Genomic DNA, 22,244 nt, shown 5'->3' with positions numbered 1-22,244 from the left:
TGTCATCTACCATTTTCCATATCTGTTCACCCAATTACCAACACCTAGGCTGATTCCATAGCTTGTCCACTGTGGAAAGCATTCAGTGTTCTTATAGCATGCTGAGTCACTTGCTAGAGTCTGCAGCCTACCAAGCCAGGTGCTCCCACCTGTGTAGTAGGGCTAGAGCTGTAGGTTAGGCTCGGGACTGGAAAGAGACATGCCAAAGTGTTGAACCTGAAGAAGAGAGAGTTGCAGGGGCAGAAACCCTGGCTCACCCTCTGATATGTAGCAGGTACCATAGACTTGCCATCCTCCTGTCCTCACCTTGGTTTGCCAGCAGGAGAATCCCAGCAGGGCACCATGCCTCTAATCTTTAACCTTCCCTACCTCTGAAAACCCAACCAGAAACCTTTTGTGGCATGTCACCGGCTTCCGTCCATGCTTCTTCTGATCTACCTGTCTGTTGCTTGGCAGGACAGAATAGCATCACGCGGAGTAATTCCTGTGCCCGCTCGAAATAAACTGGGGATAGTTACCTGGATATTTCTCACCTACAACCAAATAATGCTTCACACATGAGTCTGAGAAGTGGGTGAGAGGAGGATCCCTGAGCACTGAGCATCTGGAGCTACCTCCTGAGAGTCTGTTGATGACACAGGGAGGAAACAGAAAGATGCGTTTAGAATGTCAGAATCAGTAGGAACGCCAAAGGCTCTGCATCTCCAGTCTGGAGGATGCCTTGCTGCATCATCAGGTTAGATCCTGCTATTTCCCATGCTTGGAGTGGTGTGCTTAACAAAGACACCTCTGACATCATGCAGGCATGCTATGTGTGTTTAGTGATTAGAAAAAAATACAGGCACAAAAACCAGCCAACTCAAAAGCAATTGGACACATACACTCCATGCTTAATTAAATATTTCAAAGACACAAACCAAGCTAACTAATCTCAAGCTAAAACATTAAAAAAAAAAAAAAAAAAAAACCTTGGCCTCAACAAAGCTTCCTTGGCCACAGGTCTCGGCTGATAACATGGCTGAGCAGCCAGCTGTGACCTTGATAAGGAAGCCCAGATACTTCCTCATGGAAACAGCTGTCCTTGGATTCTGGACACAGAGAAGGTTTTGTAAATGGTGGTAATGAATGGGGAAATACCTAGTTATCATCTTAAAAAATAAAAAAGGTGATTTCCCAGAGTGGCAGAAGCCATTTTGATATCCATCAGCCTGTGGTGGAGCTCAGAAACGCCCTCACCGCCTTCTGCAGAGGGTGCTGGCTGCAGGTGCAGCACTAGAAGATTCTGTGGTTTTAGGTCTGACCGAGTCTTGGTGGGTCCTTCTAATTTTTATAAATTGGCTGAGTTGAATGCTTCTCAGACCACAGAGTAGAGTGGTAAGTGGACCCAGGAATGTGGTGCTACCAGTAATGCCCCGAGAACCCAGCTGGATGCAAGGGAGATCAGAGCAACAGGAAGGCCCACTGTGCTTCAGGGGTGCAGCATTCAGGGGTGCAGCAATGTGACTGTCTCTGTATATTGATCTGTGAGTCCTGGGGTGTGTCTGTAGTCTGCCTTTCCTCCTGTGTGTTCAAAGGCTTCAGAATTAAATGAAACAGCAAGAAGACTCACAATGGTTTTTTTTTGTTTTTGTTTTTGTTATTTTAATTATGGCCCTTGAAGCCAAAATTTCTTGTCAGTCCAGTGAAGGATGTTATGCAAATCATAAAGTGTGTGAAGAAGGGGGATGCTTCACTATTTTCATAAAGTGTAAGGCCACCTTTTCATTTCCAGCCAGAAAGAGAGAGGGAAGGAGGGTTCCAACATCCACTCATCTCAAGTTCACATGGAGAGATAAACAGCAGAGCTAATGGAGGAATTGTTGGGAGCACACCCCAGAAAAATCTCTTTATTACTGACACAGCAAATTCTACTACTCATAAAAGGACGAACAAGTACCACATCAAAGAGAACTCCTCTTCCAGTGTTGTTCTCTGTTGAATGATGGAGCAGCTGTCATGTGTAGTCCTCCTGAGTGTCTTCCCAGAACCCTGACATTCCTCAGCTGCTTCTCTTCTCTCAGTTTCAGACTATGACCTGGTGTCTGCCTACGAGGTGGACCACAGGGGGGACTATGTATCCCATGACATCATGCACCATGAGCGACGACGTCGGAGGAGAGCTGCTGCGGCCCAGCCTGGAGGCGATGCCCTGCATCTGCGGCTGAAGGGCCCCAGGCATGACCTCCACCTGGACCTGCAAGCTGCCAGCAACTTGGTGGCTCCTGGATTCATGGTGCAAACTCTGGGGAAGGGAGGCACCAAGTCTGTGCAAACGTTTCCACCAGAGGAATTCTGCTTTTATCAAGGCTCCTTAAGGTCCCAGGGCAATTCCTCGGTGGCCCTTTCTACCTGCCAAGGCTTGGTGAGTTCAGACAGCTCAAGCTGTGACAGGGAGGGAAATGCCAGTGTCGGGAGTGGGGAAGCCAAACCCTGTTCCTGGATAACATGTCCACTTGTTCTGTTACAGTGGTAGACATTTCTGTGACCTGTGACCTGTGACAGCAGCTGGGGTTTCTTGGGTCGATACAATGGTGTCTACACCCACCCTTTTGTTGTTAATTTTGTGTGGGGGCCCCTAGTGGAAACTGAAAAAAAAAATTGTCATTGTTTTGAACCAGTCACAGTGTTAATTTCTACAACAATTAGACCTTGTGTCTGCCATCTTGACAATGGCTGCCATCTGCTTACAAATCAGGCCATTCTGAGGCCACGCCAGTCTTATCAGACTAGGAAGCTATCTAGATGCTTTCTGATCTCTGAGCATCTAAGCAGATAACGTGCCCAGCCTCAGGAAATTTGGAATAAAGAAAATGTGGATTAATAAGAAGCTGGGATTTTGTATCTTAGTCATTTTTCTTGTTGCTGTGACAAGACACCTTCGCTTTAGAAAAGAAAGTTGATTTTGTCTTGCTATTTTCAGGACAGTCCATCACAGAAGGGAAGTCATGGTGGGAGGTGGGAGGCAGCTGGTGATGCTGCATCTATGATCAGGAAGTGGAGGGAGATGAATCCTGGTACTCAGCTTGCTTTCTCCTTTTTGTATACTATGGGCCTCCTGCCCATTGAATGGTGCCATCCAAATTTAGACTGAGTTGTCTCACCTCAGTTAACCTAATCTAAGTGGTCTGACACAGGAGCATATGTTTCCATGGCAAGTCTTAACCCTGCCGAGCTGACTACCAATGCTAACCATAACTAAAGGAACTTCTGAGGCTTCCCAGAAAGAAATCTGAATGGGTTTTTTTTCACTTTTCTTAAAATACTCATATTTTAGGGGGAAAAGGCTAAAAATGATTTTAGAGATGAATGAGTAAAGTGGAACTTAAGGGATTGTGTGTGTGTGTGTGTGTGTGTGTGTGTGTGTGTGTGTGTGTGTGTGTGTTTATAGTCAAAACATTGATGTTAAAAATTTACCAGAAAACATTTGGCCACTGATTGCATCTCTAGAAAAGGCTGCTAGTTAGCCTTATTCTGAATTTCTCTTTGGAAAGGGAGAGTTCAGTCACTGCATCTTCTGTGTATGTGTGTGAGAGTGGTAAATGCTGAAAGGCTGTGTTCATATGCTCTTAACCAGCTCCTTACAGTACCTATGCACATGCAAGTATTTTAAAATGCTTTTAAAATATTAATATTCTATCTTTGGTGGAACTTGATAGGAGCTGATGTCATGCTTGCTTCTATTTGTAAGAGACTTTTGGTTAGAGAGTGGACACCAGCAGCTGGCTGAGCTAGGGTGGTGGCTACTCAGCATTCTTGTTGAGCATGAGGGCACATGGGTGATTAATTCCACATTGTAAAAAAATAAATAAATCCTCTGTGGTTAAAGACCCAAACATCTCAGGTAATATATACACTCACAAAAGTAGGACAGCCTCGGCTTTGTTTCCAAAAGAAGTAATCCAGAAAAGGAAAGTGTCTGTAAGTCACCGTGGGGAAGGTGCTTATAGTGAGCTGTGGAGATGGACTCCCACTGATGACCTAGGGGCAGCAGGCCTCTCCCTGGCAGCTGCCAGTAGTTGGAGAGTTTGGATTCACTTTGAACTTGATGGGAGTTTAACAGCAAGAGTTGTAAATGTGCTCTGATGGGAGATAGAGAATGAGAAAGGGTTGACCAGAAGGCTGCCTTTGGGCAGTAAACAATGGGTGCTGATATTGGGACCAAGAGAATGTGCTTCACCCTTGACCTTTGAGATGCACAGAATTCAGCTTTCCTTCCTCTCCTAGAGAAAGAATTAGAGGTTTTGGGTCTAATTAAGACAATTTAAAGGCATTTTAAACAAAATCATACATGCCCTCCATCTTCAGACTGTACAAACATTGAGCTGGTCCCAAAGAAGCTGTGTTTTATGTCAGCTTCTGGAGGGAACTTCAATTTAGAAAATACCTCTATAAGATCCCACCATAGGGCATTTTCTTAATTAATGATTGATGGGGGAGGATCCAATCCATAGTGGGTGGTGCCATCCCTGGGCTGATGGTCCTGGATTCTGTAAGAAAGCAGGCTGGGTAAGCCACACAGAGCAAGCCAGTAAGCAGCACCGTCCTTGGCTACTGCTTCAGGTCCTGCCCCCAGGTCCCTGCCATGTTTGAGTTCCTGTCCTGACTTCCTTCCGTGGTGACTGTTACCTAGAAGCATAAGCCAAAGAAACTCTTTCCTTTACGCCTTGTTTTTGGTCAGGTTTTTGTTTTTGTTGTTGTCTTGTTTTGGGTTTTTTGTTTGTTTGTTTGTTTGTTTGTTTTGTTTTGTTTTTGTTTTGTCACAGCAATAGAAACCCTAACTAAGACAAGCTGATAAGTCTGTTCTGCATTCCTGATTGTGGCCACTCTATCTTACAAGTCTATGCACAGTGAATGACAGCTCCTTTCATATCCATTGTCTGATTGACTCTTGTATTCGATTGAAGTCAATGGTACACATCAGCTCTCAGATGAATTCTCTAGTTGTATTTGTTGTTTATACCGAGGATAGGACCTGGGGGCTCGCCGCTGCCAGGCAAATGCTTTTCCTTGGGAAGTGCTGAAGACTGGAGCTGAGATTCACACAAGGTTTCTCCCACTGGAAGGAAGCAAGAAGCTTTTGCCTTGTCCTTGCTATGGAGCCAAGGCCCGGTGATGTGCACCCACAGTGATACAGAGATGGGCTGCACTGTTCTGTCAGTCAGCAAGGAGAAGGAGCTATAAGCTCCAGTTGGCCTCGCAGGCAGGCCTGTGACAGGGGATTTTTGTGGGGTAAGAGAGAGGAGAAGCAGTTATTACTCAAATGATGAGGTCAGGTTTTTGACTCCTTTGTGCAAACATGGATTGTCTCTGTGGTTTTATGCAGGCATGTCAGGTTCTGCTGGGGAAATGCTGAGCTTGTGATAGCCAAAGGCCTTTGTATGGATGATCAGATTCCTGCACATATCCAATCTTGTAGAGAGAGCTCTAAATTGTCCTCAAATGGTGTCTGGGGGCCGTGTCTGGAAAGCAGCTTAAGCACTTCATGATTTAAAGGATTTATATCTAGTGTGCATAGGCCTAGCCACTGATTTCACTATTACCCACACTTTGGCTGAGCCTGGTGGATATACTGGAGACAATATCTTGTCTAGTAGGAAATGTTGTATGCCCCCTGCTTAACCTATAGGATGAAAATATTACTTTTCATTCAAAAACATACTGCTTCAGTGTGTTTACCATCCAACTAGAGAAAATGGTATACGGCTATAAAAAAATACAATTTCAAATGTGTGTGTGTATGTCTGGTGTATCTGTGTGTGTGTATGTGTGTATGTCTGTGTCTGTGCATTGTGTATGTGTGCATGTGTCTGTGTGTCTGTGCAAGTCTCTCTGTGTATGTGCCTCTCTCTCTCTCTCTCTCTCTCTCTCTCTCTCTCTCTCTCTCTCTCTCTCTCTCTCTCTCTCTCCTCTCCGTGTGTGTGTGTGTGTGTGTGTGTGTGTGTAGATCCACTGCTCCCTTCTGCCTCCATCCTCAAATTTTGACTGTGGAAACATTCTCCTAACTGCCCTCTAGGGGAAGAGGATCACTGTGGAAGTTAATTGGTAGTATTGTCCTGTTGGTAATAAATATTCACCAGAAAAAGACTAAAAAAAAAAAAAAAAAAAAAAACTAAGACAAACAGTTCTTTATAAGTTACTACTGGAGCAATGGGACCTGGCCTGGTTAGTTTTTATTTTCAGCTTGATAGTAGCTAGAGTCACCTGGGACAAGAAAACATCAGTAGAATAAACTGCCTCCATTGGGTCGGCTCATGGCAATGTCTGTGGGAGACTGTCTCGATTGGTGGTTAATGTGGTGGGGGCAGCCCACTGTGGGTGGCACCATCCCTAGGCTGGGTAGGAGAGAACCAAACATGCACTACAGAGCAAGTCTATAAGCAACATTTTTGTCTATTCTCTGCTTGGGGGATTGGCTACATCCTGAACATGGAAGCTGAGATGAAACTCTTTCCCACCAAGTTGACATTAGTCATGGTGTTTTACCACAGCAACCAAAAAGCAGTCTAGATAGTTTCAATAACGAATGACCCCTAGCATGGTAATTCTGCAGCTTGCACACTCTCCAGGAGATGCTTGCTGTCTGATGGGAAGGACAAGGGGACAGGTAAGTCCCCCACAGGTGAGAAAACAAGAAGTGGCGGCATGAGGAGAACTGGAAAGAGGGTGCCTCAGCTCATCTTGGTACGGAGAGGGCAATATCTAAAAGCCATGTCCAAGCTCCAGTCCGATGTGGAGTTGGGTTGTTATGAACAGAAATAGAAACACAGCAAGCAATGTGTGTGGAGTGGCTGCTGACCCTGCTAAACTTCGGAGCCTTATAATAGCACTGCCTGGGAGCCTCGGGAGACTGATTTTTACATATTTAATGTAAGAATATTGGCCTGGATAAGATCCCAAGGTGCTAAAATTATTTCAAAATATCTTGGTACTGCCTCCAAGTATTTTGGTTAGAAGTACATTTTGCTAAATAAACATACTTTCTAAAAAGATGTATCTGTTATGCTGCATTTTCTATCAAATTGAGATCACATGTCTGCTGTCATCACCTACCATAAACGCACTGAGGTGTAGCACTCAGTGGGCGTCTTCTGGTACTTTTACAGCATAAGAAACATTTTGAAGTGTTCAGTAACTAGACTTCCTTGACAAGGGGTAATAATGGAAGTGCGGCAGTAAGAGTAATATTAGCATGGAGAATGTGTGTGTCCATGGAACCTTCTAAGTCAGAGATAAATACTACCTGCTGGGTTCAAAAGCTCTCCTGAGAATGCATGTAGCTCAGAATCTTTCCACTTTAAAATGTGCAATGCAGTGTGCTTTGTGCAACCAGAATTCGGCCGCGAACACCACAACTCTAACCAGACCCAGACACGTCAATCCCCCAGAATCTTAACACAGTTTGCCCCCTTTCCCTGGTCTCTCGCGCTTGGCTTCTGTCTATCCATGTGTGTAACTACCCTACCCTGTTGTGTCCAGAAATCACAGATTCACCAGTCCTTCACTGAGTGTGGGTCTTACAATTTTCAGCCCCCTCTTCCATGACACTCCCTGGGATTGGGATGGATGACCTGGATGTGGATCCCCTCAAGGCTGAGCACTCTGCAGCCTCCTACCCTTTGCTCTCTGACCAGAAGTGAGCCTCTGCATTCATCGACATCTGCTGTAAAAACACCCTCCTCCAAGGAGGGCTGAGAAATGCACTAATATGTGCACATAACAATAAGACATTAGGAGCTGGTTTATGAATACTTAGCACAAAAAATAGCTTTCGGCTCTCCTCTAAGGCCTGTGACCTTCATAGCCACGAGTTCATGACCATGTTAGAGGTCCCAGCTTGTTCAAAAGTATTTGTGTTCTCATCTTTGTAACCTCAAACTGTTATTTACTCACTAAAGTCATTTTTCTTATAATGCATTGTTTTTTCAACTTCTAAACTGAAATATTAGGTCCGGGAAATAGTACAGCTCCATAATATGTGCCAGGCACATAGCACACCTGGACTCAACCCTGAGAAAGGAGGAGAGGGAGGGAGGGAGGAGAGAGAGAGCAAGAGAGAGAGTGAGAGAGAGAGAGAGAGAGAGAGAGAGAGAGAGAGAGAGAGAGAGAGAGAGAATGCTCCCTACTTTTTAGGTGGTACACATAAAGATAAAATTAGTTTTATAATCCATTTCATCTGATTTCTCTCTTCAATTCATGCTGAAATCCCTTTGAAGTCTATAGTTAAAGTGGTCTGATTGGCCAATGACTCTGTCGTTAAGTAGTTAGAGTGGTCTGATTGGCCACTGGAAATTTTAATACAATTCCTTTAGAAGCTCTAATAGTCAGTACTTCCAAATGAGTTTGTTTAGAAATCTGCCTTATTGAATATGAAAAGAATAGGTTTTTCTTAAAGAATTTCAAGCTAGTCCTGTATTTGTTTTAGCCTTTTACCTAAAAGTTAATAGGATTTCTTAAATCCACATGGCATAATATTTGCATAAAATTTAGTTCCTTTGATATAAAGCATTATTTTTGTTTTGGCATTGTTGTGTAAAATAAGCATCATTTCTCCTAAAAATTAAGTTATTCTCTTGCTTTCACAAATATTTCAAAGAAACAGAAATATCACCATGATCAGTCCCCTCACATGGCTGGAGAATTACTTGGAGAACTGGTTTGAATTGTACTCAGTTGTATTTCCAGCCACAAACTCCAGGAATTCCCTGGAAACTCCAGCCATTGAGAGATTTTTCTAAAGCAGCCAATAAATCCTAGAAAATGCTGACATTCTGCCAAACTTTCAACTGATGGAAAAATGTTCCTGGGCCAGGAAACTGAGAAAGCAGGAGTAGAAAGGAAGGAACTGGGATTGAAGACAGACAACAGAGATGCTACAAGCACTGAAACATTGCCTGGCAACAGCATCTGCAGATACTTCCTACACCTTGGGAGGTGTGGCCTCTACTCAAAGTTGGTTATGATGAGGAAATTTGTAAGACAGTGGTAGGAACATACAGGGTGCTTTCAGAAACCTCTAGTGGTTACATAGGAATAGAGACAATGTGAAAAATTGTTTGTTTGACTTTTTGTTTGTTTTGAGTTTATAATTAAATTACACATCTCCCTGCCCCTCCCTTCTTCCCTCTAAACCCTCCTGTATAACTCCCCTTGCTCTCCTTCAAATTCATAGCCGCTTTTTTCACTAATTGTAAGCATGTATGTATATACATATGTAATCCTCTCTATAGCCTATACAGTTCATGAAATGTTACTTGTATGTATGTTTTCAGGACTGACCATTTCATGGACAGTTGGGCTGGATAACCAATTGGTGTGATCATCCATGGGGAAGACCATCTCTCCCACTTCCAGCTTTCCTTAGTCGCTTGTTGTTCTTTGTGTAGAGTAAAGGTCTCATGGGCTTTTCCCATCCACTTTGGTGTGACCATTGGCATCATCCTTGTTCACGTTTGGGCAGTCATATCGATCAAACTTTATGGGCATAGCTTCAGATATTACTAGAAAACATAACCTTACAGCAAACTCCCTGACTCTGGCTTTTATACTCTTTCTGTTACTTCTTCTGCAGTGTTCCCTGAGACTTACTTGCCCTAGTATTTTGTAGATGTAGCCATTGGAATTAAGTTCCACAACTCTGGATTTTGATTGATTGTGGTTTTCTGTTTTGGTCTCCATTTGTTTCAAAGGTATATTTTCTTGGTTATATTGACAAGTATTTATAGATTCTTGTTAAGGATTGTGTTGGTTTTGTAATTTAGTGGTTCTAGGTTATTCTCTATTAACCATGACTTCCCCAACTAGCAGGGTTTCCAGTAACAGCCATGATTTCCTTCTTGTTGAGGACCTTAAGTTCAATAAAAGAGATGTTGGTTGCCACCAGCATATGTATGCCACTATTGCACCCTTAAATTGAAATAAATGCATCATCATTAGAAGTAGATCAAAGCCATGCTTCATGAGATACCCTTTTGTGTTTTAACGGAATATGGATTTTCCTAGGGGCTCAACATGGAATGCAAATAATAATTAGATAATTAGACAGGCTTAACTATAAAATATATGTTTTATTATTCTTGCCTCACTTTTTGAGATCTCAAGTGGAGGTGCACTTTTCCAGCACTCCATGCCAGGGTAGAGTTGAGACAGTCTAGGATGAAGTTATGGAAAATTTTCACACAAGGCTCTGTTCATTGTAATCTTCTGTGTGATGTTACATTTTTGTGAAAAGACAAACAATGGAAAGACATCAAATTCTGGACTTCTTGCAGAGACCTTGACAGGAAAGCAAGTGGAGCCTTGGCCTGGACCATGCACCAGGTAGCAGGAGGGGAGGATAGAGTGGCAGGCTTTCCTCATGGTTACCCTGTGGAGGTTCTAATGTCCTTCTGGGATGAGGCAGTCACTCCCCTGGTACCACCAAGGGTAGCAATCACATGCTTTCTTACTGTGGTCAGCCTTATAGTAATGGTTTCTATAATGTCATGGGGTCACAGTGCTTACAATCCCAGTGTAGCCAGAAGAGTCTTCATGAAGAAGATCTCTCTGAAACCAGCCCAGGGGACTACCTCAGATGAAATGAGCATGGTGGCTGTAATTGTTGACTCAGAGGGATGGATTGTTTGTGGGACTGTTTGGAATAAGGGTGCACAAGGGAGTGGAATAAGGGAGTAGATGTGTGAGCAAATCCTAGCCCAAAGCAGTGTCAAAGGAAAAAGAACCTCTTTAGACGCCCCTGGCTGTAGGCTCTGAACAGAGGAGCCAATGGCACATGTTTAGCTCATGCAACCTTTCTTTCTGAACCTTCATTGGTGTGGTGGTGGTGGTGGTGATTCCCTTTCCTACCCATCCAAAGTTGCTTGAGACACACACAAAGCATCATCACAACCGCCTTCACTCTACCCCACAGCTCCACACACTTCCTATGCCTGTTTTTGTTTTCCATTTATCGTCATGCATGAAGTATACAGAGAACAGTCCATTGTGGAGACAGAAACTACATAAAATATTAGGAAAAAAATTAGTGTAGTGCCTTAAGAAGCCACAGGAGAACCGAGAGTTTAAGAGACTCTGAAGTGGACACTGAAGGGCAAGAAGCAGCAGTATTAAAATTCAGAAACTGGCCTCCAAGCTCTGAGTATAAGGAGCCGGCTAGCTGTTGCCAGAATTAAGAGGTAGCAAAGTATGTCAGCTGCTTCAGGAAAACTGTGATCCCGAATGACAGGCTTCCCTCATGGTTGGTTACCCCGTGGAGGTTCTGGTGTCCTTCACCTGCCGGAGCCAACTGCCGCTGTCAGGCGGAGATGAGTCTAACTGAAACAGGAAGCAAACAGGAAGTCCCTGGGAGAAGGCAGGAAGTGAGAGGGAAGACTGGGAATGCACAGGAATAAAGAGGGAGAGTCTGGAAGTCAGCCTTCCTGGATCCAATCTCTTGGCCTCTTTGTGTCGACCTGGCAGAGGTAACTAAGAAGCTGGGGCAAAAGTGAATACAAAATTAATTAATATAAAAAAAAAGGAGGGGCAAAGTTCAGTGGGACATCAAGAGTACACTCTTGGCAACACACACACACACACAAACACACACAAACACACACACACGTAAAAGAAGAGAATGGAGACAAGCTTTTCATTGTGAGGATGTAAAGGGTTGTCTATCTGCATTTTCTTCCTCATGTCTTATATTTTAATCTTGCCAAGTGCAAACGTGCAATAAGCGTTCATCAAGTGAACAAATTGATTTAATGCCGAATCGAAAGTTCTGTAGCTTAACAAGAATAATAGACGCAGCCACAGGCTTGTGGGGGCTGAAGAAAACCCCACAAGTTACTCACCCTCTTTGTGCCCGGGGAAGCCACGCCTGTCTCAGGGGGCAGTCTGTAGGTGGAACAGAGCTGCAGAGTCCTGGTGTGCACAGGTGTTTCTCCCAGGCTGGCTGTGCTTGCCCTCTCTTACCACCCTGGTTACGCTCTGTGTGTGAAATGAAAAGCAATCTAATTTTTCCCAAGAGGCTTTCAGGCTGTATCTAATGACATACGCGGGGATAAACTGGTGCTCGGGGACTTGTATGTACAAGTGCATGTGTGTGTTTCCCATCTGTGAGTTTGGCAGCTCTAAATCATTCCTGAAGGAGCAACTGGGGAGTCATTATCCTCGACCTGAGGCCGTGGTCTGAATCAAAGTGAGTTTATACATCAGCAGAGGCCTGTGCTTCTTCACTGTAGACAGTTCTTAACCATCCACACCTCAGATAAGAACACTGAACCAGCAGCCACCATTGCTCTGAAGTCAGTCCGAGGTTCTTTTTAAGGTGTGTGTGTGTGTGTGTGTGTGTGTGTATTATTACAGGCTAGAATAGAATTGTCCCTTGGCACTTACTGCAGTCCTATGTTTTGTTGCTGGCTGTTGTTTTGTTCTTTTTGGGGGGAATTCATTTCTTTAAAATCTTTATGAAAGAATATCACATGTTTTGAAAGGCATCAAATCAAATAAATCAAAGCATTTAAGTCATTAGCAAATTGGTGATAATTCAAAAAAGTTAACTTGAAAGAATTATAGGAAACTAAATAAAAAGATAGCTGTTTTTCTTTAAATCATTCTAATTTTGCTTGTGAGCCTAGCGCTTTAGTGGCTAAGCCCTTTCTCCAGTTAAGGAGGCACAGGCAAGCAGATCCCTGTGGATTAGAGGACAGCCTGGTCTACACAGAGAAACCCTGCCTCGAATCAACAACAATAACAACAATCCTAAACAAACAAAAGATAATTATAAAGAAATTAATGTTGGGTTTCTATTTATCAATCAACAATGAAGAGACCTAATAGAGAAATGATAACATCAAGTCCTAACAACAACAAATGAGCCAATTTGTCTCACAACTGAACATTCTCTGCGCTGATTGGTTTTCAGCTTTATGCGTGTGATGAAAGGATTGCCAGAAAGCTTCACTTAGATAGTTAGTAAATAAGAAGCCTTCCCTTGGTCTTTGGCTGACATAGACATGGATTAAAAATGCCTTAGGACCCAACACTCAGAGAGGCTGAGGCAAGTGGATCTCTGTGAGTTCGAGGCCAGCCTGGTCTAAAAAGTGACTCCAGGACAGCTAAGGCTACAGAGGAAAACCCTGCCTCAAAAAAACCACCACCACCACCACCACCACCAAAACCCTTTAGGGGACTCCACAGAACCTGTCCAGTTCTGTCTTTGTGTCCTTCATAGCAGGACAGAGACACAACAATGGCTGTGTCTCGGCCTCTCACACGTGCATCATTAATCAACAGGCACATGGCAGGAATGCTTGAGCCTCACGTGTTAGTATTCGGAGAAATGGGCCTTCCTACAGTGAAAGCTGTAGTCCTCTCTGAAAGCTGCAGGTGACATAGCTTCTGTACTGGCTTCCCGGGACAGAGGGAGGCTCTTTGGTATAAGGTAAAGGGCATATTAATGTCTTATTTCCTTCAGTCAGGGAAGTGAGCCCTGTTGGAAACGCTTTTCAAACAATGTGCAGGATTTTTGCTGTTCTCCCATGCGTCTCTCATTTAGAGTCCCAATAGGATGCCTTCCCCTCTGTCCCAGTTTCCTGGTAAGTGAAGGCTTTCGTGGGACATGCCCCTTGGGCTAGTATGCAGATATAAGTGAGTATATACCATTTGATTCTTTCTGCTTCTGGGTTAACTCACTCATTATGATCATTTCTAGCTCAATCCATTTATCCACAAATTTCGGGAATTCCTTGTTTTTAATAGCTGAGTAGTATTCCATAGTGTATATGTACCACAGTTTCTTTATCCACTCTTCTACTGAGGGACACTTAGGCTGTTTCCATGTTCTGGCTATTATGAATAAGGCTGCTATGAACATGGTTGAGCAAATTTTCTTGTTGTGTGCTGGAGCATCTTCTGGGTATATTCCAAGGAGTGGAATAGCTGGGTCTTGAGGAAGCCCTATTCCCATTTTTCTGAGATAGCACCAGATAGATTTCCAAAGTGGCTGTACTAGTTTGCATTCCCACCAGCAATGAAGGAGTGTTCCTCTCTCCCCACATCCTCGCCACAGCAAAATAAAAGGATCCAGAGGGTCCTAGAAATCTACAAGTAGAACAATATGATAGGCAGATTTGGGCCCAGGGGTCCCGCTCAAACTAAGGCACCAGCCAAGGACAATACAGGAGGTAAAACTTTAAACCCCTTCCCAGATCTAGCCAATGGTCAGAATATTCTCCACAGTTGAGTGGAGAGTGTGATAACGACTTCTCTCACATACTCTGGTGCCTCACATTTGACCATGTCCCCTGGGAGGGGGAGACCTGGTGGCACTCAGAGGAAGGACAAGCAAGTAGCCAAGAAGAGACTTGATACCCTATGAGAATATATAGGGGAGACGTAATCCCCCTCAGAACAGTCATAGGGAGGAGGGGAATAATGGGAAAATGGGGGTGGAGGAATGGAGGATACAAGGGATGGGATAAACATTTGAGATGTAACAAGAATAAATTAATAAAAAAAAAAAAAAAAAAAAAAAAAAAAAAAACAATGTGCAGGATAAAAGACTCTGAGAGGATCACACATCTGTTTTAGGGCACAGCTCCAGGGTACAGTCTAGGACAGTGTGAAATTAAGAAGCTGAAAGAAGTGATCACAAGGGCAGAGAAAGCCTGGCTACTTCCCACAGTGTTTCCGACACCATAAGTCATGGTTAGTGGGGAACTCTGGGAGCACATGAGGGCTGAGTGAGGCCACAGCAAAGTTTCTATACAGTGTACAATGCAAGCATGGGGTATGGTGCTACCCACTTTAGATTGGGCATTCCCATGTCAGTCAACATAACTTAGACTGTACCCAAAAGGTGTGCCACAGACCATCCTGATCTTGACAGCCCCTCATTGAGACTTCCAAGGTGACATGACTAAGAAGTTAACATGACATGCCTTATAGAGCACACCCCACCGGGACATGTGGGGCTTACCTCGGGGAACAGCCGATCGATCGATGCACAGTCAGAGAAGAGACTGATGGAGATGCTGGGTGACAGCACAGTAGAGGAGGAAGGAAAAGAACACAGTGTGGGTGTGTGACATGTTTTTATACAATCTGATGCCTGTCACTAGCCCAATTGCTTGCACAGAGCTCCAGACTCCCTTATTTGTGGTTAGTGGGGACCTCGGGGAGCGGGTACATGAGGGCTGAGTGAGGCTACATTAAAGTCCCTAGCATAGGACATGGTGCAGAGGAACTGTGTGATCCTGTTCTCCTCAGCCTTTCTCTGCCCATAAGTAAAGGATATGGCATAGACAAGGCTAAGAAAAGCCTCACACCTTGTCATTCAACTACAGCTGATGCTGACGTTCAGGTAAAGTCCCATGACGGAGTGCAAACGTGACTCCAAAATATTTTATTTCCTCCAGAACCATGATTGAATTAGAAGTATAAATACGGAACCTTTGTTCAGTCTTTCTCTAATGTAAGGCACTGTTCCCACACTTTTAGGAATGTTGTTTATGCCCACACTTTTGAAAGAAAGATCACCCACACCTGGGAGATCACTTTGTGTCTAACAAGGAGTCGTAAATGAATAAAGTGCCCAGAACAGCTAACATCTGACTCTGTATTCCCAGTGCAACAGCCAAAAGAGCTATAACCTTGTTTTATTTGCAAAGATTATGTAACTGAAGCTTAGGGAGTTATGGCTATTCTCTCTGCGGGTCATCACTGGGCAATAAAATAAAGAGAGATGGATTGTGAAATAATAAGCCAAAAGAGAAGCTTGCATATTTTATAGCCTGGCTCGATTTCTAGTTGAAGTGCACACTTGTGGAAGACTCAAGAAAATAAATAGTAAATGCCTGATTATAAAGGGTAGTACGCATGCCATGTGCAACGTCACAGTGATTATCTGTTTCTGAAGGGCAGTACTTAACCTATTCTGTGCCCATCCCTCCCCTTTGTCTGCATCTCTAATGTTTCTGGGAGACACAGCATAGCTTGCATGCTTACCAACTGAAAGTGGTTTGGATCTACTGTCAGCAATGGCTTTCCCACCTGTCCTTCCAGCGGTCAGGAATGGCCCGAGGACTCAGGCGTCCTCTTCCTGGAAGAAGGTACAAGTAGCTCGAGGTTTCTGACAGTTTTATTTTTTAATTTTTTTATATTTTTTAAAAATTAATTCCTTCATTTTACATCTCAATAGTAATCCCATCCCTTGTATCCTCCCATTCCTCCCTCCTGCCTTATGCTCCTGTATATGCTCATAGGGTGTCAAGTCTCTTCTTGGTAGCCTGCTACCCTTCCTCTGAGTGCCACCAGGCCTCCCCATCCAGGAGATGTGGTCAAATATGGGGCACCAGAGTTTGTGTGAAAGTCAGACCCCACTCTCCACTCAACTGTGAGAATGTCCTGTCTATTGGCTAGATCTGGGTAGGGGTTTCGATATTTACTGCACATGTATCCCTTGGCTGGTGCCATAGTTTGAGCAGGACCCGTGGGCCCAGATCCGCCCATCCACATTCTGTCAAGGATGGGGGAGAGAGGAACACTCATTCATTGCTGGTGGGAATACAAACTAGTACAACCACTTTGGAAATCTATCTGGCGCTATCTCAGAAAACTGGGACTAAGGCTTTCTCAAGACCCAGCTATTCCACTCCTTGGAATATACCCAGAAGAAGCTCCAGCACACAACAGGGGCATATGCTCTACCATGTTCATAGTGGCCTTATTCATAATAGCCAGAACCTGGAAACAGCCTAAGTGTCCCTCAGTAGAAGAATGGATAAAGAAACTGTGGTACATTTACACTATGGAATACTACTCAGCTATTTTAAAAAAGGAATTTCTGAAATTTGTGGACAAATGGATTGAACTAGAAATGATCATAATGAGTGAGTTAACCCAGAAGCAGAAAGAATCAAATGGTATATACTCACTTATATCTAGACACTAGCACAAGGAGCATGTCCCATGAGTCTTCACTTATCAGGAAAGTGGGACAGAGGGGAGGATATCCTACTGGGACTTTAGGCAAGAGAAGCATGGGAGAATGGGGGAAATAGAAGGATCCAGAGGGTCCTAGAAACCTACAAGAAGAGCATTATTCTGACAGTTTTAGGATGGCAAGTGCATTTGTTTTCTAAACCATCCCAACTCTATTGTTCAGAAATAACAGCAGCATCGACACAGGACTCAGCAGAGCTGCAGTTTCCAATGAGTGTGACTGGAATTATGCAAAGGTTGGCATTTACTTAAGTTAGGGATCATACTCCTACTGTTGACTAAAAACTGTAAAAAATGAAAGGTAAAGAGTTGAGAAACCTCCAGCAGTGCCTCTGACTGAGTCCTGTGTTCAGTGGAGCCTGGGAGCTGAAGAATTCAGCTTAGACCTCACCTGGGAATCTAAGAGCCATGCGTGCCCTGTGCTACAACATGCATTTGGGAATCACAAGTTCTGAGAGAATGCAAACACTTTAGTTTTTTAGTGTGAGCAAATCACTAATCTCCAAGACTGCAATTTAAATGTCAAAAAGCCTTAGCAGCATGCACACCTTTCAAATGATAGTATCCAGAGGAGCTCTCACAATGTGTATTTTACACTATGTGCAAAGCGATAACACTGTAAATGACAGCAACAGTAAGATATGCATCTTTTCCAAAATCCATACCCAGCCGTGATGGGAGTGGATAGCATTACTTTAACAGTGTACTTTGCAACTTAAACCTCTCATTTGGCAATTATTCACAGGTTACATTTCACTTTCATGGCAACTACTGCAAAATGGATTCGATTTCCTTTTCTGTTTGATCTTAGTTTCGTTGTCAATCTGCAACCACTTCCACTCTCTCTGGTTTCACCCCTCCATCTGACATATTGAAGGTATGGTTGTATCAGGCTCTGCCATGGGACAGCGTGGCCATGACTTAGCTACCATGAATACGGCACACACGCAGACACACACACACACACACACACACACACACACACGGTGAGGCTGTGGAGTTGTTAGTGTAATTGATACTTTATTCTTGCATTAAGAGATGTGGCTAAAGATTCAGCTGGTTACATTGGAGCCACAGTTGGTGGGGGAAGCAGGGACCAGGCACTGCTGCTCTTTAGTTGCCTTTCTCCTTAATACTTTTTATTCAGTCAGGAACTACAGGCCATAGAGGATGGGTGTTCCCTCCTCATGTGATTCTCTTCTGAACTCCATCACAGCTGTGCTTAGTGTTACTTCTAGTAGTTGATTAGGACCCTGAGTCAGGCTGACAATGAGTAATAAGCATCACACCATCTTATATAAAGGAACCAAGCTCATTACCTGCCAAAAGCTGACTTCTAGCAGCAAGAGTCAAATTCCAACCCCATGTCCTTAGGGCTCTGGAATGTGAGAAATTTTCCACCCAGCGAATGTCCCTCCTCTCAGGGACATTTCCCATCAATATCTTTTGAGTCTCAATGATTGTCTGGGTAACAAAAGGTGTTATCAACCAAAGAATTTACATATATACAACCCATGCCTTAATTACATGGTGTGTATGTGGGGTACAACCTCCCTCAGTAAATCTGTTCCTTGAAAGAACTTGGAAGGCATCTGTGGCAGTCACAGCTCTAGTGCTCACACTCTTGACCTAACTTTATTTAGTGGTGGGGAGAAGAGGGAAGAGAAGAGAAAGAGGAGAGAAGCACAGATAAAGTAATGTAATGCATTACATCAACAAGCAACACAGAAGCCCAGGAGCTTAAATCACAGGCACAGTCAGCTCTCTACTTCTGGTGCTTCACAGCTGTCTGGACCTGTGCACAGCTGTGGCCCTGGCAGTAGTTCTTACAGTGTGGCCGGGCTAGCAATAGACATGGGAAAAGTGCCCCATTAGCAGCAGACTCACATACTCCAACCTGGACACTCACACAACGTACGCCATCACACATTCACATACACATTCTCACTCTGCGCACAAACATGTGCACACTCATACACACATGCATGTGCACACCCACTCACTCATACACACACACATACACACACACATACACACATATTCATACCATGCCCACGCACACCCACTCTCACACACTCATATGGAATGGCTTCACAAGGCTGTCCCTTTCAGAGACTTTGTTTTGGTGAATGACTCCAGAGCGCCCTGGGAACAGGAAGCTTGATGTCCGGGCAGGAACAGCATTCCTGTTCACTGTTTTAAGGTTTTATGTACATGCTGGCCACAATATTTAAATATAAGGCTTAAAAGGAGCTTGCTTTCCTGAAAGAATAACTACAGATATCAGGCATTCGTATCAGGGCTGGGCTCAGAGCTCCTGCGTGATGGAAGTGGACTGCAGGAGAGGGGGCCTATACTACTTAGAGCCCACCTTCAGACCTCGGCAGATGTTGATGTCTATGAAGTGTGGTGGCATTCCAGAGGGTATATGAGATGACAGCCTTTGGAGCCGGAGGATTTTCCTTTGAAATTCCACACCCCCCCCCTTTCCCCAAGGTGCTGTATCTGCCTCCTAATTAATAATTTGCAAAGTGTCTATTCAGAGGAGCCAAAATATCCTTTGAGCCAAAAACATATAAAGAACTGGCAAGTGTGTGAAGGCTGCATGGAGCCATGGCCATCCTCTTTTGACTTCTCTGCAGGTCCTGATTCTTAAAAGATGGTCATCAAAGCCATCAGAAGTTACTGTGTGAGATGATTATAGGAGAGATGGCATAGATTATGCTCAGCTGCATTTAGGGTATCTGTGGTTGAGACAGCTGCAACCATTACAGCTAATAAAGAAGTTCTGTAATCAATATAAATATATAATAAGTCAATTATAGTTCTGGTTATCATAAACAGTGCATTTAGCATTCTGGGCAACATACGTGATTATATTCTCCGAGACTGTTTTTCTGGCCATGAGATGGGAGGAAGAAAACATTGTCGTGTCTTTGGGACTCCTCTGAGTCCACAAGGGCAACAATATCCTCTGCTCGCTGGAAGCAGAGGCTCCCAAAGACAGCATAACAGTAGCTTAGTGAGACAGAGACAGCATAACAGTAGCTTAGCAAGACAGAGACAGCGTAACAGTAGCTTAGTGAGACAGTGGTGAGTGATGGCAGCAGCCAACTTAGACTGGGTCTTCATTTACTAACCTTAGTTTCACCTTTGCTTGTTTTTTTTTGTATTTTACTTTTGTTTTTCCAGAAATAACAGGTCCATCCAGGCACTTTAGCAGTAAACAATGCCCGCATAGATGAGGAATAGTCCAGGTTTTTGTGGGATAATTGAGCTACTGTGACATCAGTATTTCCAGGAGAAACACAAGATGTTATTTGCACAATAAATTCTTGACAACTGCTTTTTTTAGGGAGTTGCTGCTTAAAAGCCCATTTTTTTTTTGTATGCATTTCACATCTCCTAGAGTATCAGTGGCCACATCAACTTGTATGAAGATCATACAATTTGAGTTTAACAGTCTGAAAATACTGTCTGTCCTAACATTTATAATCCTCCTGGGATGTTGACGTGACCAAGAGCATATGCAGCCATATGCATAACTGAGTCTGGAATTTATGAATGGGGCAATTTGGTCTCCATAGTAACAGATGTTTAAAGCAACTGCCTAGGTTTTTACATGTGTAGCAGAAGTAGGGTAAAACGGTGCTGGAACAGATGACGGTCTTTATGCTCTTAGCAAATGGCCTCTGAAGACCACACGTTTAGCTCATAAGGTGAAGGCCGGAGACAGTGGTCAGCTTGCATTTTGAAATTCCTCAACGAGCTTTGCGTCAGGGACCGTATGTGTCTAGGGATAACTTGCTTGAAAATAAATTAGGAAATACCCACTGTATTGCTCTCTATAAAACCAGATAGTATTTCATGGATGACTTAGAAAACCACACTTACCTACAGTAGTAGCATCTGCCCAACTCTCTATGCACAGATGTGGAAAAACACAGAGGACAGAGCACAGGCACATACAATGTGCAAGGCTCATGGCTGTCTTGGTGCCAGACTTGTGAATCTCAGGGAGGGTTCATGCCTTTATAGCATGGCCCAAACCAACTGATTCAGCTCATCCGGAGAAGGGGAAGTGTCTCAGATTCCATCAATAAAATGGATTGAGCCATGGGTGTATGTAGAGAGGGTAGCCGGCTTTTATTTTATTTTATTTATTTATTTATTTATTTATTTATTTATTTTGGTGAAGGCACGTCCAGCTCTTGTCCTGTACCTAAAGCAGAGAACTCAGGGGCTATCTCACCACCTTCCACTAGGGGCAATGTCAGGAAGACCATATGCTTGAAAGCATGACAGACAGATTTCTCTGCCTATTTGCCATCAAGGGAAGCTACTTGAGGCCATGCCTTCCTCGCTTCTGGGGCTGGCTGAGTCCTCACTCCCTCCTTGCTTTTGCAGCTGTCTTTTTGCAGATGCTGGGACCCTCAGTCAGCATTTAGAGCTGTGTGTTTTTCTGGCTAACTTATGTGTCTTCCTAGGATGCTTCTCAAGATGACTTCATCTTAGCTCCCCTGCACTCCCAAGAGGCAACTGACATAGACAAAGTAGTCATCATAGGATCCCAGAGCTGCGGAGCCCCAACTTCTCAGTCATACTCCTAGAGGCTCGGGTTTCCTTATTTTCTAAGTGTTTGTTTGAGTTACAGTTGATGTACTAGGACCGCTTCAAGTGCGTGACTCGCTAACATTTGAGTAGTTTACATTGCCATGCAAAACATTCTCTATAATCTGATTTTAAAGGTTTATGCCTGTGAGGCTGTCTCTCTGTGTGATTGTATACCATATGTGTGTGGGTAGCCCCTGGGGCCAGAAGGGAGTGCCAACTCCCCTGGATCTGGAGTTACAGGTAGCTGTACCATTGACACGAATGCTACGACCTGCACTCAGGTCCCCTGAAAGAGGAGCAAGTACTTTTCAACTGCTGATCCATTTCTCTGGTTCTCATGATATGATTTTAGCTATTGTTGTTGTCCTTGGTACTTAAGCCCTGTTCCAACTCAAGCCTGTCAACCAAACAGCCTGTTTCCCAGGTCCACGGTCCATTTTGGATATCCCACTCTTCCCACATCCACTGTAGACACTTTAGACATTTCACTATTCTCACGTCCACTGTCCACTTTAGATATCTGACTGGCTGTGGACTGTTGCTCTGACACCTCTCTCAGCATAGTGTATCTGGAATCATCCACAGGGCAGCATTTCTCAGCTCCTCAGTTC

General features: G+C 43.9%; 1 protein-coding gene across 2 annotated transcripts in view; it reads left to right on the top strand.

Moving 5' to 3' along the window:
• The window catches only part of Adamts16 (ADAM metallopeptidase with thrombospondin type 1 motif 16), a 118,101-nt gene that overhangs the window by 4,145 nt on the left and 91,712 nt on the right, over nucleotides 1-22,244 (top strand). For both annotated transcript variants that reach the window (XM_051151063.1, XM_051151062.1), the window contains exon 3: nucleotides 2,067-2,401. In XM_051151063.1, coding sequence (XP_051007020.1) covers nucleotides 2,067-2,401 — 335 coding nt within the window. The remainder of the gene's footprint in view (nucleotides 1-2,066; nucleotides 2,402-22,244) is intronic.

The sequence above is a fragment of the Acomys russatus genome, chromosome 9 (genome assembly GCF_903995435.1).
Source record: "Acomys russatus chromosome 9, mAcoRus1.1, whole genome shotgun sequence".
NCBI classification, from domain to species: domain Eukaryota; kingdom Metazoa; phylum Chordata; class Mammalia; order Rodentia; family Muridae; genus Acomys; species Acomys russatus.
The sequence above is the reverse complement of the archived record's forward strand: the minus strand, read 5'-3'. Positions and strand labels throughout refer to the sequence as shown.